The sequence below is a fragment of the Pleurodeles waltl genome, chromosome 6 (assembly GCF_031143425.1).
Source record: "Pleurodeles waltl isolate 20211129_DDA chromosome 6, aPleWal1.hap1.20221129, whole genome shotgun sequence".
NCBI classification, from domain to species: domain Eukaryota; kingdom Metazoa; phylum Chordata; class Amphibia; order Caudata; family Salamandridae; genus Pleurodeles; species Pleurodeles waltl.
Genome location: NC_090445.1, coordinates 41,835,308 through 41,849,224, shown reverse-complemented (window position 1 = coordinate 41,849,224; position 13,917 = coordinate 41,835,308). Strand labels below are relative to the sequence as shown.

At 48.0% G+C, this 13,917-nt stretch overlaps 1 protein-coding gene across 1 annotated transcript in view; it reads right to left on the bottom strand.

Annotated features, from left to right (window-relative positions):
- The window catches only part of PPT2 (palmitoyl-protein thioesterase 2), a 104,889-nt gene that overhangs the window by 21,898 nt on the left and 69,074 nt on the right, over positions 1-13,917 (bottom strand). Inside the window, exon 4 of the mRNA XM_069237186.1 lies at positions 1,393-1,488. Within this exon, the coding sequence (XP_069093287.1) occupies positions 1,393-1,488 (96 nt within the window). The remainder of the gene's footprint in view (positions 1-1,392; positions 1,489-13,917) is intronic.

Below are 13,917 nucleotides of genomic sequence, written 5' to 3'. Positions count from 1 at the left end.
TCCTGGGTCTTGGGGAGCTGAACTGTCGGTGTCCCTACAAACCCTGGCAGCTCAACTTGCCTGGGCAGCTGTGGTTTGACCTTTCCCGGCCTCCTGGCCAGAGCCTGCAATGTTGTGTAATGTTATTCCATTGAATAACATTGGGTGCCGGACGCTGTGTTGGCACTCGGTGCCCGGCCGCCCATGTCGTTGAGGGTATAAGTTTGGTGCTGCCTTGTGGCCCCCCTTGTACTTACCTCAAACTCCAGGAGATCAACCCCTGACCCCACGTTACTCTCCTGTAAGCAGAGCTTCAGCAGATACCCTGTCTCCTTTGGATAGCACTGGGCGCCCAATGCTCTGTTGGCACTATGCACCTGGGCTGCTGACTTGTGACACCCAACCCCCGCTTCACCCCCCTGGTGCTTGCCTCAATCCCTGGAGAGCAATTTCTGACACCGCTTGTACCTACCTGTGAGCAGCGCGGCAACCCCCCCCACCAGTTTCCACTGATTACCAAGGTGCACCAGTTTGGACTTTGACCTCTGCACCCAGCCGCCCACTTGCCACTGCACTCTTGGGCTCGGTACCAACCTGAACCTTGCCCAGTGCTGGTCTAAAACCCTGAATACTGAGGTTGTAAGTCGTGTAGTTACCTGTGAAACTGAATTATTTTTTCCTCCTATAGGTTAACATTGAAAATTGCACCAAAAGTGTTGATTTTTGAAACAGCAAAGTATTTTTAATTTAAAAACTGCTTACCTTATAACGAAGTTCTTTGGTTCAAAGCATATATAAAAGCAACTGTTATTTTTCTAAGTTGGTCTCGGATTTAGTCTTTGAGTGTGTGTTTCAATAATTGCCTCTGTGAGTACAACAAAAGCTTAACACAACTCTTTGAAAAAAACTAACTGCTCGCCCACACTACCTCAAAAAGAGCACTAGACCTATCTATATCTGCCTCTGCAAACCTTTGGGGATCCAATGGATTATCTGCACTTCACTTTAGTGCACTATATAGAGAGACAGCTTCCTACAGTCCTCCTAAAACTATGGGATTTTCATGCAGAGCTGCACCTGTAAAGCCAGTCTTTCCTGTGGATAGTCATAAGGACCTTCCAAAAGGGTCCAGCATTATACTTCTACATAGTCCAAAGAGTCCCAGTTGTCCATCTTGGACGTCAACCAATGAGCATTGCCTGGGTTCACACAACCTCAAAATTCCTAACTCCCATTCTCTGTGACTGTCAATTCCAGTCATCTAGACACATTACCACCCTCGCTCCTGTTGCCTCCCAATGGTCAACGACAGTGTGCGTTGCTTCGTAGATGCACAGAGCAGGTTCAATGCGATCTCACTATCCAACTCCTCTCCTCTAAACCTGTAATACATACTACTTCATTTCCACTCACCCCCGTATTGGCCCATCTGTGGCGATGATAGTGAGATGAAGGTATCAACGTTATGGTCAGGCATAGTCTCTAGCAGACCTCGACAGATCAGGCCACCTGCAAATATAAAATTGTGGTTAATGGACAGAGAAAATAATAATGGAAAGAGAACAACAAAATGCAAGTAGCAGAAAGGGGAGTACAGAGAGCAGATCATTCTCAATAGCCTCCCAGGGTGGCCGTTGACGAAGAAGCCCATGGTACGAATGGCACCTTATTAGACTAAAGCGAAAAGTCAATCAACTATTTAAAATATGGTTCAGAGTGTTGTAGTTTCATGCCTGCAATGGAGGCAAATACTGTGGATTACCTGCAACTATTGGCTGGTCTGGACAGCAAAATCAAACAAGCCCCAGTCGAACTGGGGCTAGTGGTGTTCTAGTACGATGAGTACAGGCCTACAATTTCCAATTACTTTTATGGTCTTAGTTTGAAACCCACTCAAAACCTGCCAACATGTGGCTTGCATGTGACTCTACAATAGAGGTCAAGCTGCTAAAACTAATATTACAGTAAGAAACATGTGGCTTTTCCGCATGAATCTGTTGCAGATTCATATGCTGTACGCTGAATAGCAAGCAATCTACCAATGCACCAGTCCTTACATTAGCATAATGAAAATGTGTGCAGACCCCCATTTGGAAGGTCTGCCAATGCGTTTCTCCACGCACTTCTTTATTAGCGCATGTAGACACCTTACCCGTAGCAAGATACGCCAATGAGGACCCGTGCAGTCCTTCATTGGTAGATGGTAGTCCGCTAGCCTCTGCTATGTCTGCTGTAGACAGAGCATTCCCTCCCCGAGAGGGTGCAGAAGGCCAAAAGCAGGACATCTTTAGTTTCAGATTTACACAGTTGTGACTATGGGATATTTTATCTGTTAAACTTTTATTGCACAAAAACCAGATCAAACAGCAGTGGTGGGCTCACCACAGTATGCAGAGAGAAGGACAGATTATAGAGATTTCCAAATTGAGAATAGAAAGCACTGGAATGAGAGTTGAGTTTCCAAATCAGAAATGAGAAGCGGGAATGTAAAAAAGAAAGGATACGAGAAAGTGAGTGGGGGATAAAGACAAGAAATCTAAGCGAGCAAAAGAGGGGGAGTTAGTACCAGCACAAGAGGTAGCGTTCCAGAAAGTTTAATGGTCAGGTGGCCCAGAGCATGGAAGATACCCTATTGACCTCGCTCTTCGGGAAGAGATTTCAATAGGTCATTGAGCAGCGACCACTAACTTCCATAACAGTACGGAGGCAGTAATGCAGTGGGATGTGCACCAATACACTAAAATTAAATGGTGACAATACTGAATTTATATATACTGGTCCCCTATCCATTACCAGTTCATCTAATTGGTGGCCAGTAGTTCTAAGCCAGGCTTCTCCAACAAGTAGCTCGTGAGCTACTGGTAGCTCTCCCATTACCTGTAAGTAGCTCTCCTGTGTGCAGCCCAGCCTACTAAGTTAGAAGCTTTTGCTTGGTTGAATAATGTGCTGATCAAAATTCAATGGTGTATTCTAGACAAAAATATTAATTTTTAGACCTCATAATTTTGAAAATGGATTAAAAGCTGATACTTGAGTGATAAATCAGATGGCACGTGGGAGACATTACTAATATTATGAACTTGGTACCTGAGGCATTGCTGCAATGGCAGTTATGTATTGCGCATGTACAGGCATTCCAAACTGAAAAGCCTTCTTTTAATATTGCTGCTGGCAACCCTGCCTGATGCTTTGAGGTGATCGCTGCTAGTCATCTTGCATACGGTGACCAATAATGTAATCTTGTCTGATACGACCACTATTACAATGCTAATCATATCAGTAACTCGGGATGATTTTCATTGAACATAAGTAGCTCTTATTACAGAAAAGGTTGAAGACCCCTGTTCTACGCGAACCTCCCGTTACGGTGACAGTTGTAAAAAATGTAGGTTTTAGTTTTGACAAGGAGCTAAGTTGACTACGGACTCAGCTTCCCATTTCTTCTATCTACGGATGCTCTGTATGGTGCTCCCTATGCAGAACCACAAACTAATATCCAGGCTAGGATTTCTTCATGCCTGGATTATGGAAATGTATTAGACTTGAGACTTCCAGTTAAAACTAGGGCAGGATTGCAAAGAGTGCAAAATTGGGCAGCAAGATTATTAACTGGGCAAATACGGTCACCCCGGCATTAAAAGAGGTTCACTGGCTACCCATAAGTAAGAGAGCACTCTTCAAAATGGTGAGTCTGGCTTTCGGGGCCTTTTATAAACGAGGCCTTGACATTTACAAACCGAGTAGATCCTTATGAGCTTAGGAAGCCCTGCTCCTCAAAATACTTGGAATTAATTACAAACAAAGGGGCGGAAGATTGTTCTCGTTCTCCAAACCTGTGGGATAACCTCCCTCGGTTGCTTAGAGCCCACACCAACCACTGGAGGTTTTGTGGAAGCATGAACTCCTGGCTACGCCAACAAATATAAGCTTGTTTCCAGTTGCCTGGCGCCAGGACACTCATCGGGTACAAGATGTGCTCTAGAAATATACTTCATTGTCATCATCAAGCGGCCTGCTGCCAGTAGTTCCTTCTGAGGTGAGTGATGCTGGTTCGCACAACTTGACAGACTTGAGAGCTATGACGGCAACACAAGCTGCGTATGGGAGACAAAGTTTTGGATAAAGACTAGGGTGATGGATACATTCCATGAGTGCTACGTCAGGACTGGGGTAAGCTGTTCAGACTCCACTATATGACTGACAGTGTGCAGGAGCCACGGGCAGGGAGAAGTTGTTTGAATCAACGCAGAAGTTAGCACTGGAAAAGCCAGCACTTAGCCGTGATAAGAAATGGAGACCATTACAGTATACTTACTAGAACTGAGGATGCGAGCCGATCATCCAGCAGTAATGGACACAGTTTAAAGTCGACTAGCACAATAAGTACCCAACAAAAGCCTTGGGAGACTAAGGGGGTTATTACAACTTTGGAGGCGGTGTTAATCTGTCCCAAATGTGACGGATATACCACCAGCCGTATTACGAGTTCCATAGGATATAATGGACTCGTAATACGGCTGGTGGTATATCCGTCACTTTACCGTCACTTTTGGGACGGATTAACACCTCCTCCAAAGTTGTAATAACCCCCTAAGAGTCCTGAGGGCCTAGGAGCAAAGGCGAAGGCTCTTGGTGGGCAACCACAAAGGACATGAGATACAGCAGAGGATGGCTTTTGAATGTTCAAATGCAAGGTAAAGCAGTGAATCTTTAAGGATCTTCTGAATTAGATTAAGAAGTTTCCGGGTTCAGTTTAAAGAGCAGGAAAAAGGAGTGATGAATGTGGAAAGATCGACCCCCCCATACCTGCAGTAACTGAACAGTCGGGGCGACACTGTGCTTTGGTTGGTGAAATGGAGGCTTCTGGGTTCTTAGTAAGGGACAGTTTTGCAAGATAGTCCAATGAGAAGACCAGGAGTGCCTTGGGCCCTTTGTATCTTTACTCAATGGAGAGATGTAAGGAGCAGTGTGGTGTGGTTATTTCATTTCTGGCCAAACACAAGTTAGTTACAGTTTTGTGTTACCTGGAGTTTTGAGAAAAATGTGTTGGGTAGACCAGTGCAACGGCTACAATAATAATCCAGGCGTGACACAACCACGACTAGGATTAGGGTCACTACAAGCAGGGCAGAAGCAACAAGACCATGTTCACCAGACGTATGTGGTGGAATGGAGTAAATGAAAGAACGACATTGTAGATAACAGCCCCATTTGTGTGCTTTACCTACCAGAAATAGGGGGATTAAAATATCCCCTGGCTAAAATTACGGGAATAGGCATGGATTAACAAAGTTGGGGTGCAGGATTTTGTGGGGTTTTGTGCCGTAAAAGGACAGCCAATTATTTTGCATTCATACACCATTAACATTTCTGTGTGGTTTTACTGGTCGATGTGGAGATTTCCACTTCGGAACATGCACTGTTTTCATCATGCACATCCTTTCGGGTAATTTACGTGGAAGAAATCCTGGAGTGCGAGCACAATTTGCGTACAACTCCCAATAAGAAATCAGGACCAAACAGCGTTTGTGTCGATTTCACAATTACACCAAGACTCAGAACGAAGCAGTTAGCAGGGCTGATTCCAAGGAGTTTGGCAGGGTTTTAGGTGGGTAAAGTCCCAGAAGATAGAGGTGGTTGTGATCAACATGTCAGTAACTTGCCCAGAGTTTCCATTCAAAGGTTGAAGGCGGGCACAGGTTGAGTTCTGAGGGGAGCTGAGGCATCTGCATGGAGGGGTGGTGTCTGGTTGACCACTCCATAAAGCTGCCTTGGGTGAAGCGAGATCCACAGACCATCCCTGGTATGAGGATTTACTGGAACGGTGCACCGGCCAGATGTTGGCATCAGCTGGTCTTAAGCGGGTCTGTTCTTCAGGGTGCTACCTGCTGCTGTCAAGGGGTTCGTTGACCTTCTGGGGTGCTGTAATAAACAAGTTGTCCACTGGCTGCCACCTCACATATCTGGTGGGTGTCCTGTTGGGCTCTTCTTTTTTGTGCTGTGGATAAGCCACAAGTTACCGAGCTGAGTCTGGAGTGAGATGCGTCACTATGTCGACTGCGGTGAAGCGGGAGAGGAGTAGGTGTTGCCTACGCCGCTCCTGTGGTGCATAGTTGAAAGCTACTTTTGGAGGTCACAGTTTCTTAGTGAAGTTTCTGTGTGCAGTGGAACAGTCTCTGCTTCAATAATTCTACCTCAAGCTGTCTGGGTTATCACTTTTAGAATGCCCCCAATATGTTAACTACATAATGCTTTTACCAAAGTGTTCTATGCAACTATTATTACTTAATCGAACCTCAAAAGGACGGAGAGTAGGGGCCACATGTACGAAGCTTCGTTCCAGTTGCCAATGGGCCCATTCACAGAATCAGCCCGTTTGCGACTGGAAAAACACAATTTGGGATGTACAAAGCCCACACTGTGATTTGGTAACTTGTTAGCAAATCGCAAGCTAGGTTTTCGATTCAGTATTAGGAAGGGGTGTGTTGAGGGCGTCCCTTCCTAATACCGAATCTGAAAGGCATGTATGAAAGTTTTGCAACCGAAATGCGGTTGCAAAACATTCGCATTTTACAACCAATGAAAAGTTGGTGGTAACCCATTCGCAAATCAGAAGGGGTCTCCAGGGGACTCCTTTCCTCTTTGTGAATGGTTGGGAAAATATTTTTTTAAGATCAAGACCACTGCCTTCTCTTAAAAAATTAAACTTGAACGTTTAATTATTTCCTTTTTAAACAAAGCCCTTTTTCCTTTAAGGAAAATGGGCTGTGCTTTAAAAAAAATTGCTTTATTTTAAATCAATCACAGACATGGTAGTCTGCTGACCCCAGCAGGCCACCGTCCCTGTGATTTTTGCGATTCCCAATAGGTCTCAAACTGCGACCTACCTCATTGATATTCATGAGCTAGGTCTATTTGCAACCCACCGGGAATCGAAAAAGAAACTCAATGGAGTTTCGTACCTTAGGAATTGGGATTTCCTAATTGCGATTCGCATGGAACTGCAATTAAGAAATTGCAATTTCTAACATACGTACATGTGGCCCTAAGTCCCTCTTTGAAGTCACAGATTTAAATCCCTCGCCAACATCTCAGCATAAAAGCCTTAATTCACATGCTTGCTGGCAACACGCGGAAGTACGCCTCATTACCACCACCCAGGTGCTGTCATCACTGTCTGTACTTCAGGAATGTGGACCAACCGCAGCTGACGTGCCGCTGACAGCCAGGTTTTATTCGCAGTAACTTGGGGTGTGCCTGTCTGTGCAACAAGTGTTCTAGATTGTCTGATCACTGAGATCATTCACCACATAAGCGGATACAACCAAGACACACTGAGGTCATCCTTACCTAGCAGCTATTGGCATGTGCCACCTGAGAGCACTCCCTCAGTGGGCTAAGGGAGAGCCAGGGAAACATACTGAACTAGATGTATAGGCAGAGAGAGGAATTAGGAAAAAGAGTAAAGGGAGAGGTGTAAATTAACACAGAAATACAGCCAGGCACAGGGAGAATTAAAGGAAAAGAATTAGCCCAGTAATAAGAGACAAAGAAAGGAAAAGAGAAGGGGCTGAAGAGAGGGGAAAAATAGAAAACGAGATTAAAAAACAATAGCGAAAAGAGCGCTCCAGAGCTTTGTCCTAAATACATTCACCCCCTTCATACATGTACGGAGAACCCCACCTTCATGCATGGAGGGAGAACCCCACCTTCATGGAGGGAGTATCCACCTTCATGCATGGAGGGAGAACCCCACCTTCATGCATGGAGGGAGAACCCCACCTTCATACATGGAGGGAGAACCCCACCTTCATGCATGCAGTGGGAACCCCACCTTCATGCATGGAGGGAGAACGCTTGCCATGGAAGGAAGTGGAGATAGGAGGAGGATGGAAGAAAGATAGAAACGACACAGAAGGAGAAGGGGGAACTATTGTAGGTTCACTGCAGAAAGTAATGTTTCTTCTACAGCCCTACATGGCCAGCATACATTGATGAACAAAGATAGACTTCAGGTAGAGGTCCATCAGGCCCGTGCAGCTGGGGTCTGACCTCATCTTCCGGTTCATCTTCAATCTCCTGCCATGCTCCAGTCTTGTCATGCTCTGTGGGTTACTGGGGGTTGCAGAGGTAGCATGCAGGGCTGACTCTAGTACCGTACTAGGTACATAGAACTCCAAGTTTAATCCTCCAGGCCAGGAGGCAGCAGTCCTTGAATCTGACGTCACTTCCGGGAAAGAGGTCTAGCTGCACATGCTGCCCTCTGCGAGGAGTATCTTTGGGAGCAGGTGTGGTGGTACTGCAGTAATTAGGAAGCACCTACATATTACTAAGGATCGATTACTTCCACCCTGCAGTGCAATTTTATATGGGGGATTAGCAAGAACTGCTCGAAACTGCAGCTTTTAACCCTTTGCCTTCGGTGGTTTTCATTAACTTACTGGGAGATCATGTTGGGGTTCAGGGATTTGTCGGGGGTGGGATTAGATTTCACGTGATAAACTCGAGCAGCCATGAAACCGTTTCTACAGAGCCGGGTCACCTGCATCCCGTGACACATGTCCCAGAAGTGAGGTTAAAGGGATCACCCGAGCTCCAATCAGGGAAGCGTCCCAGTGACGTCTGAAGGTGCACTCAGTGTTCTGTGCCACTGGGACTGAGCATATATGAAGAAACCATTGCAACGAGGAAGATCCCCGGGGCGCTGCGTCACTTTAAGGGTGGGGAGTACCGGAAATACTCAAACTACAGCAGCACCCCAAGGGTGGCGCTGCAACGAATCACCAGGCGAGGAAACAGGAAAGCACTGGCAGCCCTCACTACCAGAGTAACAGGCGAGGAGCTAGCAGTACTCCTCAGAGTAAGATGCGCAGAGCTGGAAGCTCATCGGCAGAGTAACAAGCACAGAGCTAGCAGCAGTCCTTTAAATGGGCAGGTGCATACGTGGAGCTAGTAGTACTCACCCTGAGAGTGGGGGACACAGCATTGGCAGCCTTCACTGCCAGAGTAGTTGCTAAAAGCTAGCAGTACTCACCATGAGAGTAAGAGGCAGCCCTCGCCTGCAGATTAGCATGCACAGACAGAGTTAGCAGTACTCACCATGAGAGTAAGAGGCAGCCCTCGCCTGCAGATTAGCATGCACAGAGCTAGCAGTGCTCACCATGAGAGTAAGAGGCAGCCCTCACCTGCAGATTAGCATGCACGCAGCTATCAGTACTCACCATGAGAGTAAGAGGCAGCCCTCGTCTGCAGATTAGCATGCACAGAGCTAGCAGTGCTCACCATGAGAGTAAGAGGCAGCCCTCGCCTGCAGATTAGCATGCACAGAGCTAGCAGTGCTCACCATGAGAGTAAGAGGCAGCCCTCGCCTGCAGATTAGCATGCACGCAGCTAGCAGTACTCACCATGAGAGTAAGAGGCAGCCCTCACCTGCATATTAGCATGCACAGAGCCAGTAGTGCTCACCATGAGAGAAGGCATCCCTCACTTGCAGATTAGCATGCACGGAGCTAGCAGTACTCTCCGTGAGAGTAAGAGGCAGCCCTCGCCTGCAGATTAGCATGCACGCAGCTAGCAGTACTCTCCGTGAGAGTAAGAGGCAGCCCTCGCCTGCAGATTAGCATGCACGCAGCTAGCAGTACTCTCCGTGAGAGTAAGAGGCAGCCCTCGCCTGCAGATTAGCATGCACACAGCCAGCAGTGCTCACCATGAGAGAAGCAGCCCTCACCTGCAGATTAGCATGCACGGAGCTAGCAGTACTCACTATGAGTGTAAAAGGCACAGTGCTGGCTCCTCTTTCTGCCAGGGCAGCAGGGCCGAGCCAGCAGTACGCACCCCAAGAGTAGGAAGCACAGCACTATCAGTACTCACACAGAGTAGAAGACATGGAGCTAGCAGTACTCACCCAAGGAGTAGGAAGCACAGAGCTGACAGTACGCCCTTGAAAGCAGCAGACGCTGAGCTGACCCCAAGAGTATCAAGCATGGACATTGCAGTGCAGAGCCACTGAGGGTAGTACTGCAGGGATACCCCTCCCCCTTTTGAGAGTAGCAGGCACAAAGCTGCCTGTATTCACCCCAAACATAGAAGGGAAGCGCAGCCCTGGCAGTACAGATGCTAAGAGTAGCAGGCCCAGAGGTGAAGTGCTCACCCCGAGAAGCAGCAGTGAAGCTGGCAATACTCACCTTGAGAGTAGTAAGTGTGGCCCTAGCAGTATCTACACAAGAGCAGTGAATAATACACAACCAGTGAATACTGGTGGTATCACCCCTGGGATAGCAAGTGCTGGTAGTATCACCCAGCTGAGGCTTCTGGGGGTGGGCTGAGGGGCTACGCCCATCCAATTAAAAGGTGATGGATGGTAACTGCGAAAAGCAATTACCATTCGACCTATTTAAACTATACTAAAAGCATTCACTGCTTTGACCTGCCTACTCCATGTTCTACAAAGCAGTTTTAATTAGACACCTGTGCTAGTGCGCAGCTGTAGGAAAGTGCCCTTTTTCTTGGCATGATTACCCCCATTTCCTGCCTGTTGTCAGTGTGTTTGACCGTGTTCACTGGGATCCTGCTAACCAGGACCCCAGTGATTATGCTCTCTCCCTTCTAACTTAGTAGCTTAGTTACTTTCATCCCACAATTGGCATACTGGTGCCTCCATGTAAGTCCCTAGTATATGGTACCAGGGGATCCCCATGGGCTGCAGCATGTATTATGCCACCCATGAGGAGCTCATGCAAAGTGTTCGGTAGGCCTGCTATTGCAGTTTGCATGAAACTGGTGCTTGCACCCTTTTTCACTACAGGTCACTGCACCAGGTCACTGTAAGTCACCCCTATGGCAGGCCCTCCTAGCCCAGAGGGCAGGGCGCAAGTACCTGTGTGTGAGGGCACACCTGCAGTAACAGAGGTGCCCCCACGAATGCCAGTTCCATTTTCATGGACTTCGTGAGTGCGGGGACGCCACTTTATGCGTGTACTGGACATAGGTCACTACCTATGTCCAGCTACATAATGGTAACTCCGAACCTGGGCATGTTTGCCATCAAACATGTTGGAATCATACCTGAATACTGTTGCCAGTATTGGAAGTATGATTCCATGCATTAAGGGGGCTGTTTAGAGGACCCCCAGCATTGTTCCTTCCAGCCTTCTAGAATTTTCCGGGCACCCCAAGCTGCTGCCACCCCTCAGACAGATTTCTGCCCTCCTGCTGCTTGCACAGCTCAAGCCCAGGATAGCAGAATAAAGGATTTCCTTTGGGAGAGGGGGAAATAGGTGTTACAGGGCTTGAGAGGAGTAGCCGCCCTAAGCCACAGCTATGCTTTGAAGGGCACATTTGGTGCCCTCCGTGCATAAACCAGTCTACATCAGTGCAGGGACCCCCAGTCCCTGCTCTGCTGCAAAACTGGACAATGGAAAGGGGAGTGACCACTCCCCTGTCCATCAACACCCCAGGGGGTGCCCAGAGCTCCTCCAGAGAGTCCCTGTGTTCTGCAATCCAAGGTTGGCAGGGACTTCTGGGAGCATCTGGGTGGCCAGATCAGGCAGGTGACGTCAGGCAGATAGGTAGTCACCTCGCTAGGTGACCAATCCCCCTTTCAGGGCTATTTAGGGACTTTCTCTTGGGTGGGTCCTCAGATTTGGCTTGCAAGATCCCAGCAGGACTCCTCTGCAACCTTACTTTAACTTCTAGCCGCTGGAACCATGACTGGAACCTCCAGGAACCGACAATCTGCATCCATGATGAAGACTCTGCTTGCAACATTGTTTCCATGGCTCCTTCCAGCTTCTGCAACATTTCCCCAGCTGTGCATCCTCTGAGGGCAGCAGGTCTTCAGCCTGCATGAGAAGGAAGAAATATCCCTTGGAGTAAAGGAGTCACTTCTCTGCATCTGCAGGCACCAACTGCAATGACAACCGGCAGAGGGGATCTCCTCTCATCCTGAGCTGCGTGGATCCTGCATCACGGGTGGTGGTCCGGGGTAGTCCTCTTGGTCTTCTCTGCCAGCTGTCCAACTTTGGTGGAGGTAAGCCTTTGCCTTCCCAAGCAGGACAGTACCCCCCCCGTTCAACACGTCTCTTGCAGGTGCCAAGGCTTGTTTGCGTCTCCTCCAAGTGATCTTCAAGCTTTGTGTAGCCCCAGCCCCCAGCACTCCTTCCTGCGACGCACAGCCCTCTGCGTGCTTCTGCGGCGTGGGACCCTTCTCCAGTAGTGCTGCGTGGGCTCCTCTGTGACTCCTGGTTCCTCATCCAGTGTGTCTCCTGTGGGGGTTGGCTCTTCTTTGGACTCTCTGCCTTGCTGAGGGTCTCCCTAGGACTTCCCCTGTGGGTTGAGTCCTCAAGGACCTTGATGGTCCCAGGCATCTCCACTTTTTCTTCAAAGTGACTTCTGCCTTTGCCAAGGTGTGTTGGTGGCTTTTCCCCACCACTGACAGACTGCAATCATCCATCCAGCCTGGGACGTCAACTGAATCCTCCAGGAACTTTTCACCTGCTCCAGGGCTACATTCCTGACTGTCTTTGCCCTACCATCAACCAACTCCTGCATCCTCAGCTGGGTAGGCAGAAGCTCCTACTCCTCCTGGACTCTTCTCTGACTTCTGGACATGGTCCCCTTCTCCCACAAGTCTTCCTCTTCAGGAGTCCATCACTGGTTATTGCAGTCTTCTCAGGGTGTTGCATTTTCTTCTTTTCCTTCCTTTTGGGTGGTTTGGGGAAAATCTAGTGATTTACGCCTTTCTTCGTGGTCTCTAGGTGGGCACTGTGGTACTTACCTTTGGGGTTTCCTAGTACCCCCTGCTCCCCTCCACACGTTCCACTTACCTAGGTGGGGGTCCTGTGTTCGCATTCCATTTTTTTTAGCATATGGTTTGGGCTCCCCCTAGGGTGACTATTGTCTGTTTGTATTTGCACTGTTTTCTATGATTTTCTATGCCTATTTCTGATTACTGGTGTACATATTTAGTGTGTTTACTTACCTCCTATTGGAGGGTTGCCTATCTAGTGTTTTGGTACTGAGTTACTATAATAAAGATCCTTTATTTTCATAATACTGAGTGTTTTCTTTCACATGTGTAAATGCTGTGTGACTACAGTGGTATTGCAGGAGCTTTGCATGTCTCCTAGATAAGCCTTGGCTGCTCATCCACAGCTACCTCTAAAGAGTCTGGCTTCTAGACACTGTCTACACCACACTAATAGAGGATACCTGGACCTGGTCTGGATAAGGTGTAAGTACCTCAGGTACCCACCACACATCAGGCCAGCTTCCTACAGCAGGTGCCTGTTGACAGCAGGGAAAGTTAAGCAAGCAATAAGGGCCGACAAGCTGCCAGCCAGATACTGCAATAATTGGGGTCCTCTGGGACCGCCCACAAATGACGCTGAAAAGCATCACATTTTTTAACAGATGCGGGCGTGTACAGTATCCGCCCTGTACTCCCGCGGCTGCTTGACTATCATCAGCAGCCTCTCATCACTCCTCCCTTTCCAAGTCATTACAGGGTGAGGGGTTGCAGCATTAGCAAGATGGCCTGATGTCGATGGTTATGTGCTCTAAAGAGTTACACTGCACATGTTTTTGCACCTCGTCTGTTTAGAGCTTTCCTGCAGAGGAGTTTTTAGGAGCTGCACCTGGGCCTCTCTGGAAGCACCGTGAACTGTTACTAGATCACAGGACGAGCTGGGGTGAGTGGCGTTATCTCCTTCGCTGTTAGGTTCACTTTCCCTCCCTTTAACCCCTTCCTCTCTTCCTTTTCCAACTGCCCTTGTCATGTCGCTCTCTCTTTTTCCCGTTTTTCTGTCTCGTGTCCTTCAGTTAATTCCAATATGTTAAATTAAATGCTTCCCTTTTACAGTCTCTTTCATTGAGTCTTCTCAGCTGTGAAACCGAAGTCGGGCAAGACAGCTAATCAAGCCTTCTGCCAGGATGCTGCTG